The sequence below is a fragment of the Globicephala melas genome, chromosome 16 (assembly GCF_963455315.2).
Source record: "Globicephala melas chromosome 16, mGloMel1.2, whole genome shotgun sequence".
In the NCBI taxonomy this organism is placed as follows: domain Eukaryota; kingdom Metazoa; phylum Chordata; class Mammalia; order Artiodactyla; family Delphinidae; genus Globicephala; species Globicephala melas.
The window spans coordinates 71,475,435-71,494,314 of NC_083329.1; the positions used below are offsets into that span (position 1 = coordinate 71,475,435).

At 36.7% G+C, this 18,880-nt stretch overlaps 1 protein-coding gene across 1 annotated transcript in view; it reads left to right on the forward strand.

Annotated features, from left to right (window-relative positions):
* ANK3 (ankyrin 3) overlaps nucleotides 1-18,880 on the forward strand; it is a 324,133-nt gene that overhangs the window by 293,614 nt on the left and 11,639 nt on the right. The window contains 3 exon segments of the mRNA XM_060285875.1: nucleotides 103-193; nucleotides 2,675-3,053; nucleotides 15,196-15,286. Coding sequence (XP_060141858.1) covers nucleotides 103-193; nucleotides 2,675-3,053; nucleotides 15,196-15,264 — 539 coding nt within the window. The 3' untranslated portion in view covers nucleotides 15,265-15,286.

Below are 18,880 nucleotides of genomic sequence, written 5' to 3' on the forward strand. Positions count from 1 at the left end.
AACTTGAAGAAGGAGTAGAGTCTGAGGAGATGACAGAAGAAAAAGTACAGGCTATTCTTAAACGTGTTCAGCAAGCAGAACTGGAAATGTCTTCAATTACAGGTTGGCAGAATGAGACATCAAGTGGAAACCTAGAGTCCCCTGCTCAAGCTCGAAGAATAACTGGTGGGTTACTAGATCGACTGGATGACAGGTATGGCTCTGGGTCAGAAAAAGGAACGTGAAATGCAGGTTACATGTTAATAGTTTGTTTTCTTTCTTTATTTTTTGGCTGCGCCACACAGCTTGTGGGATCTTAGTTCCCAGACCAGGGATCGAACCTGGGCCCTTGGCAGTGAAAGCATGGAGTCCTAACCACTGGACTGCCAGGGAATTCCACTAGTTTGTTTTAAATATATGCTTTTTAGCAATTACTGTTTTTCTAAATTACCATTCCAATTTCAGGATAATACATGCTTTAAAGGTTAGTTCATTCTGCTAATCTGGAGAGGGAAAGTTACGTTAAACTCAAATATAATTCTTAAAACTACTGATAATTAGCTGAAGTAAAATGCAAAAAGTTATACACATGCTAAAGATTAATACATTTTCTTTACTTTAGAAGGTTACTCTTTTCTACTTTATTACCTGTAGTAGTATTCTTTTCACATAGCCAGAAATTAATGCTCATTTAAAATAATGTAATAAATATAATTCTGTCGTTTAGAAATATAAGCATTTCTATTATTTCCTGACTTCAAACATAAATGTGCTTATTATACAAAATTTTAAAATACAGATTTAAAAAATCAATACAATGCCATCATCTAGCAATAACCACCACTAAAATTCTGGTGAATTTCTTTTACATACGTGTTTTTAAATGTCACAGAAAAATGCAGAGAAGCAAAAAAGTCATCTATCCTTATCATACTAAGAAAAACAACTAACACTTTATATATATCCTTCCTTTTTTCTACATGAATATTTTATATAATTTGCAATATGGCATATGTAATTCTTTACCCCCAAATAATATGGGCATGATAGAAATTTGTTTATAACCAAAATAATTCCCTAATCATGAATCTGGCTCTTTTTACAGTGATCTTCCTCTAGGAGGGTAAGAGCTAGTGTCCTTGAGACACTGGTTCAAACCCCACCACCATTAGGTTTGCACTTTTCGACTTGATTAATTTCTAAGCTCTAAGGATGCCACTGTAATTGGCTTTAAAAATAAGAATACTACTACTTTCTTCAAACAGGTTTATAGATTGAAAAAGAAAGCCTGTAGCATGCCTACCCAATGACTGGTACAAACAGTATCTCAGTGATAGCTGGCATTATTTTATTTATGCACACATAAAATATATTTTACTTCAGTGGTAACTAGTGATAAACCTCAGTTCTTTTCATACAACTTATTTTATAACCATGTTTAATATTTTCATATTGCTGATAAGCTTCTTGCTCAATGAAAATTCCCAAAGAGGGAGGTGACAACATTTGCAAAGAGTTCACAAAACTCCCTTTGAAGAATGGGAGCATCAGTGAATTCTATGTTCAGCCTACAGAATAGAGTATGGAGACAAGAAACAGTACTAATTTTGATGTCTAGGTTCAGATAGAATCGCATAATTTATAGTTGCGTAACAGGAAATTAGATATAGCTAGGAGTTATAGTTATCGTACAGGGTCTTCACAGTATGCTGGGACTGTTTGTCCTTAAACATCTGGAATAGGATGTGCTATTAATATTTTTTGATAAAGGTGTTTAATCAAAATTTGATTTATAAGGATACGCACATACATATACATAGTACATATATTGTACATAGAAAACATTGCACTAGTTTCATTGCCTTCGGAATTCTACAGGTAATAAGCAAAGGTGCTAATAAAAACAATATACAAAAAAACCCCAATATACAAACTATAAAATAAAGTAAAAGTCTATATTGAAACTAGTAAAAATTAGAGACCAATTTAAAAGAAAGTAATGGAAGAGAAAGGTTTTTAAGAGTCAAAAGGAAAACAGTCCTCACAGGTAGTAGAAGCAGCAGGTGAGCATCCATACCCTTATCACCAGAGAGAGTCAGCAGAGGGCAGGAGTGGAGAAAGATGAGAACCCAAGGAAGGTTCTCACGGTTCTTCCACGGTGGGAAAAGCATGACGGTAGGATTCACGATTGGAAACACATCCAAAGACTGGAACGTAGGGTTCTTGAGGATGCCAGAGCTCTCATCACAGGAATTCATTTTGTTCTTTGTCATCAGTTTTTTCACTGGCACTAGAAAAGCATTTTGAGATCTCCTCCTCTTTTAGATTGGTGGGTCTGGAACTCTGGGTATGTCCATGAACCTCTCAGGATTACTTTTTAAAAGATACAGAATCCAAGGAACTGTATCAGTACAATTAAACAAAACAAAAGAAAAACAGTGACAGCATAGCCAGCCAGCTAGTTTGGGAGCTGGAGTGAAGAGGATGCCTGGAGCCTGTGTATCATCTCCTCACCCCACACCCACACCCATAACAGGCCCTCACAGTTTGAAATCTGATGACCAGGTTTTTCATGCGTTTCTACTGTATGTCTTTAAAAGTAGTTAAAAACACGGCTGTTGAAAATTTAGAGCTTCTGAAGCCCATTTGCAGCCATATGTTACCATTATAAATTTCCACATCTTCTCTATTGCAGCCCTGACCAGTGTAGAGATTCCATTACGTCGTATCTCAAAGGGGAACCTGGAAGATTTGAAGCAAATGGAAGCCATGCAGAAGTCACTCCAGAAGCAAAGACAAAATCTTACTTTTCAGAATCCCAAAATGATATAGGGAAACAGAGTACAAAGGAAACTCTGAAACCAAAAATACAAGGTTCTGGTCGTGTTGATGAACCAGCATCATCACTAGCGGCATATCAGAAAGCTCTAGAAGAAACCAGCAAGTTTGTCATAGAAGAGCCTAAACCCTGTGTGCCTGTCAGTATGAAAAAGATGAGTAGGACTACTCCTGCAGATGGCAAGCCAAGGCTTAACCTCCATGAAGAAGAGGGATCCAATGGGTCTGAGCAAAAGGTACGTCATCTAGTTTTCCACTGTGCTGTCATTTAAGCTGAAAGTACTGACGCTTTGATTCTTTTATAATCTTGTAGCACTGGGCCCAGTGTTCGTTACTACTTCCAGATTATCAATGTGTGATTGAAAATTGTAATACTAATAATGGGGGTAAAGAAAGTAATGAGTAAAATATATGCTATTTGTCATCCCTTCTTTCATTGGGTAGAAAAAAGGAATAAACATCTTCTTAGCCGTTTTTCAGGAGGGAAAAGAATACAGCGATGTTAAGTAAGTAGCTTAAGGTCCAGTTTTAATTTGGTCTGGGATTTAGGTTTCCTCACTCCCAACCTAGTCTTCTTTCTTGAGGATGGAGGATAATTATCCTGACCCTTTCTGGTCCCTTGGCACAATTTAAAGAGTCACTAGCATTGACCCATCTAAGAGTTCTATCCTATAAGGTCTGTTGCCTGAAAGGGTGTTTTAAAAATTGAAGAAACACAGTTCCCAAGCCTAAAATGAGGTGGGTATACTACTGTTGGTTGACGGCATTTAGAAATGCAACATTAAAAGTATCATTTTAATTATTTTTATATCTAAGTTGATAATTATCTTAATATTTGTTTTTAATAATTTAAAAAACCTTACTGTCATATAATTATTTGCTTGCTTTTTGTACTTATATGTTTTTGTGCTACCATCTAATAGATTTCATTATTCTTTGAGGGTAAACATTTTTAGATATTAAAAAATTTTTAATTGAAATTATGATTCATAGATGGATATAAGAAAATTAAGATCAGTTCTGTTTCCTATATTTTTGACTGCTTTTTGCTCTCTCAATTTTTGTGTCTTTTCATGAACTATGCAGTAGAAATAGACTGAGAGTTATACATCTTTGGAATAGTAGTACTTGAAGTTTTCCCTAAAGCATCTAGTTTACTTAAGCTCTTCTACAGTGTTTTGGGTAGAAAAAAAAAAGAAACAAATCTTTTGTAAAATAATGAGCCCGTGACTAATTTGAGGTTTAGGAAAATTTAGTAAACTCCTAATCCCTCAGGAGCTAATTATCAGCTTATTAACTAATCATATCCTTTCCTTTTCCCTCCTGCAGGCTATTTTTTGGATCACTTTCCTGCTTGTTAGGAGGGAAAGTGAGAGGACATAAAATCCTCAGGACTCTCTTTCATTTCCTTCCCGACAAGTCTGTTTTGAGTATTGCTTTCTGCCTTTTAGTTAACTCCTAGCATGTTTAAGCAATATGACTTTGGGTGGAATGTTCCCTTTTAAAATGAGCCTGCAAAATATAGGGAGGAGCAGTAACATAGTGATGTTTTAACTATGAAAATGTATTGTGCAAAAACCTATTAAAAATCGATAGGGAAGTTCTGAAATATGTAAGTAAGCATTTCGACGGCATACATGTGCCTACATATTGCCCATTGGGGAAGCTTGGAGAAGGCATAAAGAGGATTTGAAAAAGAAAGTCTTAACCCTGAATGGAAATGCAGCTGAATTCATCAGTAATGGAAAATAATTAGTTGTTAGAAAATGTTTTCGAGATTTCTTATAAATGAGTTTGTGCCTTTCGCATTGGTCACTGGTCCTACTCAAATGCATAAAGGCTTCAGGAGCATAGCAATTCATAGTGAAGTTAAAGCTTCTGGAACATAAAAGTCTGACCTCACAAGAAATTCGAAGATGTCCAGGATGTATTTTTTGTGGCTAGACCATAGTACAATAGTAATCAACTAGGTCGTCGGATGTATGATCTCAGAAAACAGCCCCCTTTTTGTCCCCTGAAAAATCAGGTCAAAAGTCCGGGTGCAGCTCTTAAACGGATGACTGCCTGCTGTTACAAGGTAAAAATCCTGCTGCTTTCCACCTCTTTACATGCTGCAACCCATGGCAAGAAGTACTGAGAAAATTCCATTTGGTCTCCTAGTTACCCTCTGTGCCATTGCAAAGAGAATTCTCTAAAAGGAATCCTGGTCGAGATTCTGCTACCATCTTCTCTCTACCCTTCACCTTAAGACTGGCGAGACTCCATGGAGAAAATGGAAACAAACATTAGCCAAATGGCCACTTTTTCTTTATGTGAGGGGCTGGTCTCAGATGATTCTTGATAGGATTATAATTGACATCTAGGTTTGTTGTCAGTGTTTGCATTACGTATGTTCTTCTGCTTTTAAATGTTTCAAGTGAAAAACTTTCCCCAGTCTAAGATTCTGGGTATGGATAATTCAGATTGAATTTTCTCTTCTGCCTCATCTAATCTATTAATTGCTAAATGCTGATTAGTAGTTCTTTTGCAATCTGAATTCGTCTTACTTTTTTCTGCTTTTCTGAGCCATTGTAGGGCCTCCTTTCACAATATTTAGGTCATTCTAAGTGTCCTGAATTTATGGTCCTTTTCTAAAAAAATTTTAAAGTAATGGGGAATTTAGTAGCCAGTATCTTTGCAAGGAGTAAGAAACTTGAAAACTATTTCCTTTTGATACCATATTATTCAGTAAGGCATTTTGTTCAGATGAAATTTCCTACAAAGTTAAGGTTGATATTACTATAACATTTAAAAATATTTGGTAAGTTTACCTTTGGTGAAGAATGGCCTACTTTATTATCTATTTGACTAACATTTCATTAATAATTTTTGCTAACACTTACACCTCCTGTAACAATTTTACCTTTTTTTTTTCCTATTTTTACCAATTCTGCCATTGATTTTTCCAATGGATATTAACTACAGTTTCTATCTCTGGGACTGTCAGATTTGGGGTAACTAGTACACTTAGAAAATAAAATACTAGAATTGTTTTCAGAACTCCACCACTAAAATTTAGAAATAAAATTATTCAGTGTATACTCTTGACCATGATATTTAAGTAGAAGCTGAAGATAATTTTCCCTTTGACTTATGAACTGTTTATCACTTGGTAGTTTTTCCTTATTCCTATCCTTATTTCCTAAAAAGTAATACTTCGTGTAATTACTGTATTCTTACCTGTACTATATTCTTGTCTGTGCAATGTTGTTTCTATTCTAATTTCATATCAGTTCTTTAAAATAAGACCTCAGGCTTTCAAATCTTCTACATTCCTCATTTGAATAAACTCCTACTGAGTTCCAATTATGTATTAGGTATGAATTATGCTGATAAAAATCTCCTGGCAAATTATGCTGATATAAACTGTATACTTTTCATAAAGTTCAAAATAGCTTTTGATAAAGTTGTCAAATCTGACCAAAATATCATATAAGTCAGAAATACTGTGCCTCTTTCTGTAGATCAAGTGAAAGATGGCCTGTAACTGTAAGGTTATACATTCATGTCAAATGTATAGTATTTATTTTTAAACTAGCTTTAAATCTATATTATTTCCCCAAACTAATAATTAGTAGCATGTATGTAGTTTCTGATGCCAAAGTCTCCACCATTGTTATTTTTAATAATTTACAATTTTATTGTCTTGATCTTTACCTGCATATATATACTTATGCATTTACATATGCATTGCATTTATATATACACATAAGTATATATATGCATATACATATGCAGGTAAAGATCAAGGTAATTATATATATTATTTATGTATAATTTATATATATGTATATACACATATATACATATAAATACAGAGTAATTTCATTTAGAATTCTGCTCAAAACTTTCTTCCACTTAAATTTTTTTTAAGATTTCCGCAAATATACATCATGATTTTCCTTAAGTGCGGGGAACCAGCAAGTAAAAAATTCTTTCTTGATTTCCCTTCTCAGAATGTCTTTTATTTTAAATGTGATGGTAAAATTCTACTAAAAATGCATTTACTCAGGACTTGAAAGGCAGTGAGAGTGATTCAAGCTCAGAGGAAGAACGGAGAGTCACTACCCGAGTTATTCGCCGGCGTTTGATTATAAAGGTATCCCGAAGCCAGATCAGTATGGGGCAACGCTGTATTATTAGAACCTTTCTTGTGGTTTGGAAAATTCAGCATGCTTGGTAACTAAATGGCTCTGTATGTTTCTTTGCACATTTGAAAACTTATAAAAACAACCACCTAAAGGAAAAACTCACATTGCATGGTAGTGAGTATTCTGTCTAGGCCTGTGTTTGACATGTGGCAGTTGTAATTTTACCCGAGAATTCTTGGCATTTGTATACTGCTTTCCTTGGAGAAGTGTTCTATGTGTGAACAAAGATTCTACCTTGGTGAGAGAGTAGTTCATATCCAATGAAATGTTCAACTGAAACCCCAGAGGCTGTAATGAAGTATGAGGTAAGATAAAGACGAAAGAGAGTGAAAGAATTAAAAGGCTCCCTTCTCAGCCTTAACAGTTTTTAAGTGAAAAACAGTTTTTCATTATCAATCAATGACTAAGAATTCAGTGTTATAGCCTGGCATGGATGTATATGACATAATGCAAACCAAGCAAAAACTTCTGAAATAGGTTTTTAACTTGACTGACATACAAAAAATCAGGCTGGTTTTTTCTAAGGCTGTATTTTTAACTAGAGGAAGCAACTCTTACTGGAAGTGAAAAATGTAATTCTCCCCTGTTACAGCACAGTTGAATACTATGAATAAATCCTGATTTCCCCCACAAAGGCCTTTTGAAGCACCGACCTGACGTATGGGAGGTCCTACGGACTGCTTCTTGCAGTCTGCTGCTTGTCTCCATTACTCTGCCTTTAGAGAGATCTTTCTTGATGTTGGAATAATTGAGTGCAGAGAACTAGGAAGCCATTTTCAATACACAGTCCTTTGAATGTGGTCCAAATAACTTGAGGCTCCTTGGTTGGCAGTTCTGAAGAGAAAGAAAGGAAAGGAAATATCTATTGAAAACCATTTATCAAACTTATCACCCATTTCCAAAGTGTCAGGACACCAAACCAGAGATGTAGGGAAGTTGGCTTAGGTATCCAAAACTTCTTAATCCTGCTGCTTGTACTTTTCTTGTAGATCAGATGAAAGAAGAGAAGAAAATCGGCCAAATCTGCTCTAGTATAGTTTTTCTAAGACTCTGGAAACATTAGGGAAGAAAATAAGTCCTTGTCTAAATCCTAAATTATCCACAAATCAACCTTAAGCTCAATAGGGGCCATGAAAAAAAAGTATGAATCACTTTGAAAATTCCACATGGGCAATCCACATTACTTACTGTTATCTAGCATATTTGCAAGCATTTGGCCTATTTATGAAGTCCTCATAATCAGTCACCTCCCACACATTTGCTGGGATTAGGGGGAAGAAATCTTTAATTTGGTTTTTCTGAACATGTTAAAGCCAAACTCTGTTCAGGCTTTGCTAGTCCCATGATTAAAATATTACTTCTTGAAGACACTAAAGTGAAACATCTAGAAAAAGCACACCAGACATACTGTCTTGCAACTTGCTTTTTATGCTTAACATATGACATACTCATGTTGCATCAACTTCACCTCATTTCTTTCTAATAGCCGCCCAGTGTAGAAGTTGACTCCTCTGTATATGACAGAAGAAAATAAACATAATCCTGCATAGGCAGTGGGAGAAAGCGTAGAGAAGTTTTACTCTGGGGAATACTAAAACAAAACAGCAGAAGCATCAACCCCATCCCTAGGTCAATGAGGGTTATATCTTTTGGTCTCCTATAATTCTAGAACATGCATTAGCAAGTTAGCTTTAAAGTAATTTTGTTAGAATGAGTTATTTATATATTTAAGCTTAACATATAATTATATATATTAACATTTTTATTAAGAGCTTAAGTTTAAAAGACTGAAATACACTGATGTTATAGGCTTCATAAAACAGAGGAGACTGTGTTCTCTTCAAATCTTCACTTGAAGTCAGTGTAATTTTAGGGAGGCTGAGTGGAATCATCAGAGAACGGGTTTCATAAGTGGGGAGGGCATTGTATAAACAATGGAATCACTTAAACAAGCTTTGAGAAATGTCTTTCGTATGTGACAGAGAAACCAAAAGCTAAAGGATAGCTACAATTATAATTGGAAGCTATAGGTGTAAGAAAAAATCTTTGTCAATTACATACGTAGAAGTCTTTCTGGTTAATATTTTTCTGTTCAGATTTTGGGGGCAGTTGAAAAAGATCACATTTCTGTTGCCTTTTCTCTTTATTCCATATGTTGGTACCTTTTTAATGTAAAAGAGCTCGAGACTGCAGTACTACGCGGTAAATGTGACATGGGATCCATCTCTGTCAAAACACATAAAATGAGAGTGTTAGGACCTAAAGGAGTCATTGAGACTAAAATTACTTCTTTTCCTAGATGACAAAAACCAAGGATAGGAGATGAATTGATTTTCCCAAAACCACACAGCTGGGCAGTAACAGTTCTGAGACCAGAACCTAACCCCTGGTCCTCTAGAGGAGTGCCTTCTACCTGCGTTTTCCACGATACTGTATTCCGTCTCGTCCAGAACAAACTAAAAAGGAATAACTTTTCCTGGACTAAATTAGGCACTTGGCCATTGAGACTTTTCCGGTGGCATAGGAGAAGGCAGCATTGAGCTATCTTTCCTGGAAACTATTTGATGGGGCTAGAATGCTAGGAATTTGACCTACTTCATGGAGGCTGTCCAGCCTTGGACTGAACCAGCCACAGTAATTCCCCTAGCACTTAGAATCCTAGAGCAGAAAACTATTTGGTGGTTATTCCATCCTTCCCAGAGCTAGCTTTGGCCAGGAAATGTCAATGAAAGCAGTAGATATATTCAGGATTCCATTATCACAAGTCTAGGCAAATCTGTGTTCTTAGCCATTCAACTAGTATAATAAATGGAGTGAAAGTAGAATTTTATGATTTTTCTCTTTAATTTCACATGTGGATTCATTCTTTTTTATGTTTTTATATTTTTACATTTAATATTTTCAAGTCCTTTAAGAAATGAGTCAAGTTAACAAACTCTCCCATTTGCTTGCGTATTTTTAAATTTTATAAGCATATTCATTTATGTCTATATAATATGATAATATCACAGTGGTTTCAAATGCTTGGAAGCAGTTTAAATTGACCAGTCCCTATGAGCTTGTTTACATTATTTGCTTAGCAAATGCAGTGATTACAAAGGTAAAAACTTTAAACTAACTCAAACCATTGTGAAGTTTGATTAGATTCAAATAACTGAATTTTTACTATATAGTTCAACTATATATATATATATTTTTTTTTTTTTTTTTTTTTTTTTTTGCGGTACACGGGCCTCTCACTGTTGTGGCCTCTCCCGTTGTGGAGCACATGCTCCGGACGCGCAGGCTCAGCGGCCATGGCTCACGGGCCTAGCCGCTCCGCGGCATGTGGGATCTTCCCGGACCGGGGCACGAACCCGTGTCCCCTGCATCGGCAGGCAGACTCTCAACCACTGCGCCACCAGGGAAGCCCTCAACTATATTTTTATTTCTACTTTTGAGCGTTTTTACTGACTTTCAAAATAAGGGTTTACGTGTATGTTTCCCCCCATCAAACAACTCAAAAGTACAAAAAGTTCAATCTATCCATTCCACTTCCCATTGTTCACAAGCTTCAGATAACCATTGTTATGGAACAAGGTAACTATTGTTCACAAGCTTCAGATCGTTTTATATACATATACCAATATGTATGTGTATACAGAATATACATGTGCTATATACATATACACATACATCCCCAGCAAGTGGGTTTCTCGGAATACATATTGCTTAGTAATCTGCTAAGTTTATGTATATAGTTTCTCTCATCTCATTTTTTTGAAAGTTCAAGTTTTAATGTTGTGTACATCGAAGGAAATTGGTACATTTCATGTTATTTTTTCATTTTATTCAAGAAGGAGAGAGGAATAAAAATTATAAAATGCTATGTTTCCAGCAGGGGTCCAAAGGAAAAGTACAGTAGTCTTCACAAAGGTGGCCACCAGGAATGATACTGTGACACCATACGTACTGTAATTTTCCTTTGAAATAGGAAAGAAAAAAAGTGCGGGTAGGTGTTGCCAAAAATAATACCATCACCAAAACTAGCGGGGAAATTTTATTTACTTAAAAGTACAAAGGTTTTCAAGAACCTTAGAAACTAATTAGAGATTATTTTCTCTCATTAAAGAGAGGCCCTAAAGACCTCTCCTTGGTAACACCTGATCTCCAATGTACCTGACAGAATTAAAGATGGATGAAATTTTTTTTAATGTACTTTGTGACTCCTTATCTATCCAGTCAACTTTCCTATCTATCCAGTCAACTACTATCTAATCCACTCCCTCAGTTTAGTGAGTTTCTACATAATCATATATCTTATTTTGACCTTATGTAAAGCACTAGTTGACTATAGTTAGTGCCCATTAAGACTAAGAGAAGTATCTTCACCTTTAATTATACATAAGCAGTATGAATTTTCAGTAGGAAATAATGAAAATGCCCACATACCACAGCAGATCTCAACAACCTATATGGCTTGTTATTTATAACTAGGGCTTTGCTTTTTTCTAAGGCTATTAATATAAATCAATGTACTTAAATGTATTCGCTATGCTTATAAAAATACCTACTTCACATTTCAGAGACTGTCTGCAAATTAATTGGCATCTTTCCCCACCAAAGGGTCAATTTATAACATTCGTAATAGTATGCTATTTTAATGGATTTTCCTGGGATCCTGGAATTGTCTTAACACTCAAAGAGCTAGACATGTGCAAGAGTTAGTTCAAACATATCTCACTTATACATGTTTAAACTATAGTGAAACTTTTCATGACCCTTTTTTTGGCTTTTCTGCTGTCTTTAAGCCTTTACTTGTAAAATAAAATGAAATTGTTTCTTTTCCAGGTATATGAAATCAACCATAGGAAACATAAATAACACTCCCATAAGAACGTGTTGCAGATTTTAGTGCATTCAGGCAGGAGACCTCTACATTTTTCCAATTTCCTTCCCTCCCTTAACTGTGCTAATTGAAACTAATCATAGGCAAGGTTCAAGGTGAACCTTGAAGCAAACAAGAGCAGCGAGAAACATCGTGTTTTATTTTCATCTCATCTTTATACCACAGTGAGGTAAAATGAGTCAAATATCCCACCCAGGACCTATGAGCCCACAATCTATAAGAATACAAAGTCACTTTGTAGAAAGAAAAAAGAACAAAAACAGAATTTTGTTAGCAAAACAAGGTAGTGTTTCAGTCTCTACTCTGTTATTTTAAACCACAACTGCCTTTCTACTGGTTGTGACATAAAACAATCATAGAATTTTCTCACCATTGGCTGGCACTGACAAAATTAACAGAGCTACTACCTTTCCCATGACGATAACACTGAAAGGGTTAGAATCCTGGCTCTCCCAGAAATGCAGCTGTCTTCTTTGTGATTTGCCATTTTTCCTAAAAAACCTACAGGTGTACAGTAACTATAGTACACAGTACTATAGCACTGTACAGTTCACCTCTTCAACAAAAGAAGTATGACTAACAAGTCAGTAGGTCTCTAGAATGGGTCTGCACTTAAGATGTTTGTCCTTGTTCCCCAAAACTGTAAGTGAGACTGACCTAAAGTTGACACCAGTGAAGAAGGTAATGTGTTACAAATACAGCCCTATGTCTGCTCTCTCAGTGGTTTTTCTTATCCTACAATCATAGAGCTAATAGACATTAAGGAGCCATCTAAATCTACTGACCTGCCTATTAGCAGGAAAATATGATGCCACTTGGCAAGTTAAGAATTTATCCCATTTTTTTGTTAACTCACCAGAGGAAGATCCTTGACAGTTTCCCCTTCTAAATCAGATAGCAGTCACTAACTGAAAGGCTGTCGTCTTACATTCCTTTAGTAATTAATCAGTCATCACATAAGACTCATTCACTTGATAATATTCTGAAACTATGTACTTCATCAGACATTAATTATTCTCATTTACAACTTATGAAAGGCTCAGTCTGAAAAAAATAAGGTTTTCTCTGTACTCTGAACTTTTCTCATAGTATTTGAAAAAATATTGCCTTTAGTAAGGAATTTTTAAATTTAACAAACTAACAAAGGGTGATTAACACCCCAACTAAGGTGCTACCTCAATTCAAATCAGACAAAAGGAAATCCACCAAAATGAGAGATTTCGTAGGACTAATGAAGAAACATTATCCAAAGTGAAATGATCTAATTAGAGCTCTAATCGTTAGCTAAATCTTTTTTCAACAAATGAAACCTTTTTGTTTGTCTGTCTATGTATAACTGTATTCTGTGATTACATATTTTCAAATTCTTCCTTCTTGGAGTTTGTTGCTAACCATCATTCTTGTACATACTTGAGGTTTAATGCTTTGAATGTTGTTGACTGCTAAATAACCATCCATGGAGTCAGCCTTTTCCCCTGGCCCTGGAATTGCAAGTAGAGTTTATACTTTCTTTTTCTAAAATGCCACAGAGCATGTGTGTGGTGTATGGAGTGATGTGGAGATCTATCCATCTAGTATGTTGCTAATCTCTATGCCACATCCTTTAGGGAGAGGAAGCAAAAAACCTTCCTGGTGAATCAGTCACAGAAGAACAGTTTACTGATGAAGAAGGCAACCTCATCACCAGAAAAGTAATCATCACTGGGGTTTCATGCTTCTCTTGGGGTTTAGATTTTCTACTATTTGTTTGCTGTAGTGTCACCTCTTAAAATAGAAAACAGGAAAATCTCTCCTTTTCACTATTGCTTCCTACAGATCACTCGGAAAGTACTAAGACGAATTGTTATCCCACAAGAGAGAAAATATGATGACGTGGTAATGGAGAGGGACTGTCGTAAAGAAAGTAGAGAATAAAAGCTTTGTGAACTCTCTAGAATAGGCTGCTAACAGGCTGGCGTCTGCAGTGTGGCAGCTTGAAGCATTTGCTGCTTTTGACATCTTGTGCATTTGATCAGGGTCAAAGAAAAAGATTTTCCTTCCTAACATTCTTTAACAGTATATACTCTTACTATCTTCAGAGTTTTCACAGAGATCATTTCATTCATGGAGTTTGCAACATGCCGGTTCGAGCATGGGAGACAAAATTTAAAACCCTCTGCCACCACCAAACCCCTCGGCCATGCCCCACCCCTGCCCAGTGCTTTACCTGCAGCCTACTTGGGACCCAGAGAGAGAGCACTTGTTTCCAGCCAATGCACAGGGTTTAATTAAAAGTTAGAATGACAAAAAGCTCGTCTCAAAATCCTTACATCTAATCTATACATTTTCTCTTTCCAGTATATTCTACAGGGAAATGTGAATTCCCCCATCTTAACCTGAGGAGGATTCTCCTCTCTGGGTTAATAACAGCCCATTTCCAATGTGCCAGTTAAAGAACTAAAGTCATCACTGAGCAGTGTAACTCAGCAAGTGAATCTCTAGCTCCCACAGAAAACATCTCTGGTTATTTTTCATTTCTTTCCCTTTCTCAGACCTTTACCCTTTTCATTTAAAAAACAGAAACTTCAATAGCCAGTGTTTACATAAGAAAAAAGTAAACTGAAAATTTCTCAGAAGGAGTAAATCAGAAAATTGGAAAGGCTACTGTGTTTTCCATTATAAAGAGGGTAAAGGGTAAAAGCTGAGTATCTGTGGAACCACTTTGCTCTCAGAGAAGTGTGTCCTTGGTGCTTGGTGAAGACAGGTCTTATTTTATGGAAAAGGGATGCCTGCTTGGTCTGGAGTAAGAGGACGGGCTTGGTAATTCCACAAATTAAAAAAGAAAAAGTCTCTCAGCTCAACAGCATTTCCATGGTCTTTAGTTCATGATTAGTGCTTTACTGAGAAATTTCAGTCTCATTACAACAGATTATTTAACATTCTGCTGGCTTAAAAAGGCATAAATTATAACTTACTAATATTTTTATAATTGGGGTTTGAGTGCCTTGAGAGTTTTAGTGATGATTTCTTCTAGTTTTACAGGAACTGGACAGGCTGTCCAGTTGTTTGACTGATCACTAACCTACTGAATTATTGTGAAGTACAGTTACGTATTCCTTCTGACGGTGCTCTCCCACTCGCCCTGATGCTGCTGAGCTGTGTGGTTGAGGCAAATAGATTATATCTGGGGACGTGAAGTGACAAAGTACTTGAAACTGTGTTTCGCTTATCCTAATCCAGCCTCAAGGGACCAGAATGGAAACTGCTTTTTAACGAAAACCCTTTCACCATGAAATCTTAACGTGTACATTCCTTTTAAAGCAGGGAGAAGGTTATAAGATGAAGACGAAGAAAGAAATCCGGCATGTGGAAAAGAAGAGTCACTCATAACAGTAAATGGTCAGTCAAGGTGGTAAGTGTGCTCTTATCAACAACAGTAAGACGTAACTTCCTGTGAAACTTCTAATTTCACCAAATAAGTGATTCCATCCCCCCGCCACCCCCTTCCTCTCTTTTTCACTGAATTGCAGCTTTGAATATCCAACAAGCAGTTGGTGGTCATTTTCATGTTCATGTACACGTACATCTGCACACGAAAACCAAGGCCTCTAGCTCACAGTCCATAAACCTCTTCACAAATTAGGAATTTAAATATAAATGATGGTTGCAGAAGCAAATGTAAATAGTGATCTTGAGTCTTCTCTTAAGAGCGAAGGCTCAGTATGAAGTGCAGTAGCATTATTCACTCTAACAGGAAGACTATTTGGCAACAAACAGTTCATACAAATGTATTTGGAGATTTGTATTGACCAGCTTTTCACCATTTTACCACAACAGCACCTAAGAATATAATTTTGGTTGAAATACAGTGGTTGCCAAGCTTAAATGAGCAAAATCCCTATATCCTACTTCAGATATTCTGTATAAACCAAAGCAAATGAAATAGGAGGTTAATGGCACTACTATGTTTTCTAAGTTAAAATGTTTAGTGAGCTTTGTTTAAGGTTGTCTGAACTTTTCTTCACGGAGAAGGATATTTTCCTCTAACACTGTTTTCTGAACTTTGTGCTGTTTCTTTCTATGTAGCTACAATTCAAAAGCCCATTGATAGAGCTTTGAAAAGCTCTGTGTAAGTCTGTGAGGTAAAGCAGGATGAGTCCTTTAGGGCTGCTCACCAACAGTTCTCCTAGCCCCAAGTAACAAAGCAAACAGATCCCAGTTTCCACTTTCACTCATCAACTGTTCCCCAGTTACCAGAATCCTGGTACTTGGAGTGCTGCTGTAAGGAATTGAGAAATCACGGAGTCTCACTGCCCCAAATTTTGTATGCAAGGTAACTGTAACTAAGGCCCAAAGAAATTCTTAATCCCTCCACCTCCAAAAACAGCTTCTTCTTTATTTATTCACTTAAAGATTTATTTCCCTTCCTCTCTGTGACGCTTTCTGCCTAGGCACTGGGAAATCATCGGTAAACAGCACTAGGGAGGTACTGGCCCTCGCTGACCTTACGTTTTGGAGATTTAACGGTAGTCAGTCACTTCAGTATTTAAGGCATTGAGAAAACTCCTAAGAACTGCAGAGTGCTCTGGAAGTAACAGTATTTGCTATCCATACGTACTCTTCCAGTGTTTCAGGTGTACTCTTCATTTAATTCACTTGGATCGGTGCCTTTATCATCCCCATTTAACAGGCCCCAAATTGCCCAAGGTCACCTAAATAAAAAGTGGCAGAAACAGGATACAAACCCTAACAGGCTGCCTCTGGAGCCCACACACTCAACCCTGTTAACTGGAGATCTGACCTGGTCTGAGGGTGACAGGGAAGGTTTCCTTAAGAAAATGATGCTTGAGATTAGTTTTAAAGGATGAACAGGCTTCATCTGGATGAAGGGGAGGAAATTTGATGGTGTTTGGGGTAGCCTCCTAGACACAGGCTCTAGCGTTCTGCAAAGGCCAGAACTGGGAAGAAACAAGAAAGGAGAACAGGTCGGTGTAGCCTGCAGAAGGTTTTGTCATTGTGTCTGGAGAGGTAGGAAAAATCGGAATATCCGGGCCTCGTAAGCCTTTTTTCACTAAAAGTTTAGGTTCTCATCACACACTCTAGCTGCAGGGCACAGAATGAATTGGAGGTGGCAATAATGGATGAGCAGAAAACCTATTAAACTACTGAAGATGCTGGCTTGGGCAGTAAGGATGGTAAGAGGTAGGCTGACTCGAGAGATAGCGACATGAATTGCTTTTTGTCAGATGACAAGGGTGAGAGATGAGAAAATTAAGGATGACATCAGTGTAGCAATATCTAGAATGAACCCACCCATTATGCGTGTCTTACAGCTGAATCTGGTAAAAGACATATACAAGATTTTTTTAAATTGAGGTGTAGACGATTTATAATATTAGTTTCAGATGTACAACACAGTGATTCAAAATTTTTATAGATTATACTCCATTTAAAGTTGTTATAAAATATTGGCTATATTTCCCTGTGCTATACAATATATGCTTGTAGCTTATTTATTTTATACATAGTAGTTTGCACCTCTTAATCCCCTACCCGTGTCTTGCCCCTCCTGCCTTCCCTCTCCCCACTGGTTAACCACTGGTTTGTTCTCTATATCTGTGAGTCTATTTCTGTTTTGTTATATTCATTTGGATATGTTTTAGATTCTACATATAAGTAATAACAGAGTATTTGTCTTTCTCTGACTTCTTTCACTAAGCATAATACCCTCCAGGTCCATCCATGTTGTTGAAAATGGCAGAATTTCATTTTTAATGGCTGAGTAATATTCCATTGTATATATGTACCACATCTTTTTTATCCACTCCTCTGTTCCATTTGTTTATTTTTGCTTTTGTTTCCTCTGCCTTAGGAGACAGATCCAAAAAACTATTGCTACAATTTATGTCAAAGAGTATTCTATATTTTCTTCTAGGACTTTTATGGTTTCCAGTCTTACTTTTAGGTCTTTAATCTATTTTTAGGGGTTTTTTTTAATATGTTGTGAGAAAATGTTCTAATATTATTCTTTTACATGTAGCTGTCCAGTTTTACCAACATCATTTATTGAAGAGACTGTCTTTTCTCCATTGTATATTCTTGCCTGCTTTGTCATAGATTAACTGAGCATAAGTGTGTGGGTTTATTTCTGGGGTCTCTATTCTGTTGCATTGATCCATGTGTCTGTTTTTGTGCCAGTTCCATACTGTTTTGATTACTGTAGCTTTGTAGTATAGTCTGGTCAGGGAGCATGATAACTCTAGCTCTGTCCTTCTTTCTCAAGACTGCTTTGGCTATACAGCAGATTAATAAAACACTAAGCATGATTTTTCAGTCTTAAATTGCTGTTTAAGCAATTCTGATAAATTAAACTAGAAGAGGGCTTCCCTGGTGGCGCAGTAGTTGAGAGTCCACCTGCCAATGCAGGGGACACAGGTTCGTGCCCTGGTCCGGGAAGATCCCACACGCCACAGAGCGGCTAGGCCCGTGAGCCATGGCCGCTGAGCCTGCACATCCAGAGCCTGTGCTCCGCAATGGGAGAGGCCACAACAGTGAGAGGCCTGCATAACGCAAAAAAAAAAAAAAAAAAAACCTAGAAGAGACTTCAGTCAGCTTTAGTATGCCCCTAAAAGTTTAGCAACTTGTTCAGTAATAGACTCAGACTCTGGGTGGGACAGAACCAAAAAGGTTATCGACACCAGCTGAGCCATTTTTCTAGAGTAATATATACCTAATATCTATGAATAAATGATACCAAAAAATATATGACAGTGCTGTGCTTCCAGGGGCCTTTAGAGTGAATTAATACAGAAATGACTAGGTCACTAAATGTACAAGAGACTTTAAGATGATAAATAATCCACCCTGTAAAGCAGTTGGCAGGGCCTTGGCTCACTTGCTACACCACTCAAAGGACAGAGAAACTCACTAGGAGAATTCATATGAATGTGAAAATAGCTTCAGCATAAAGCAAACTTAATGTGTCAGATGGAAAGAACAGCGATTT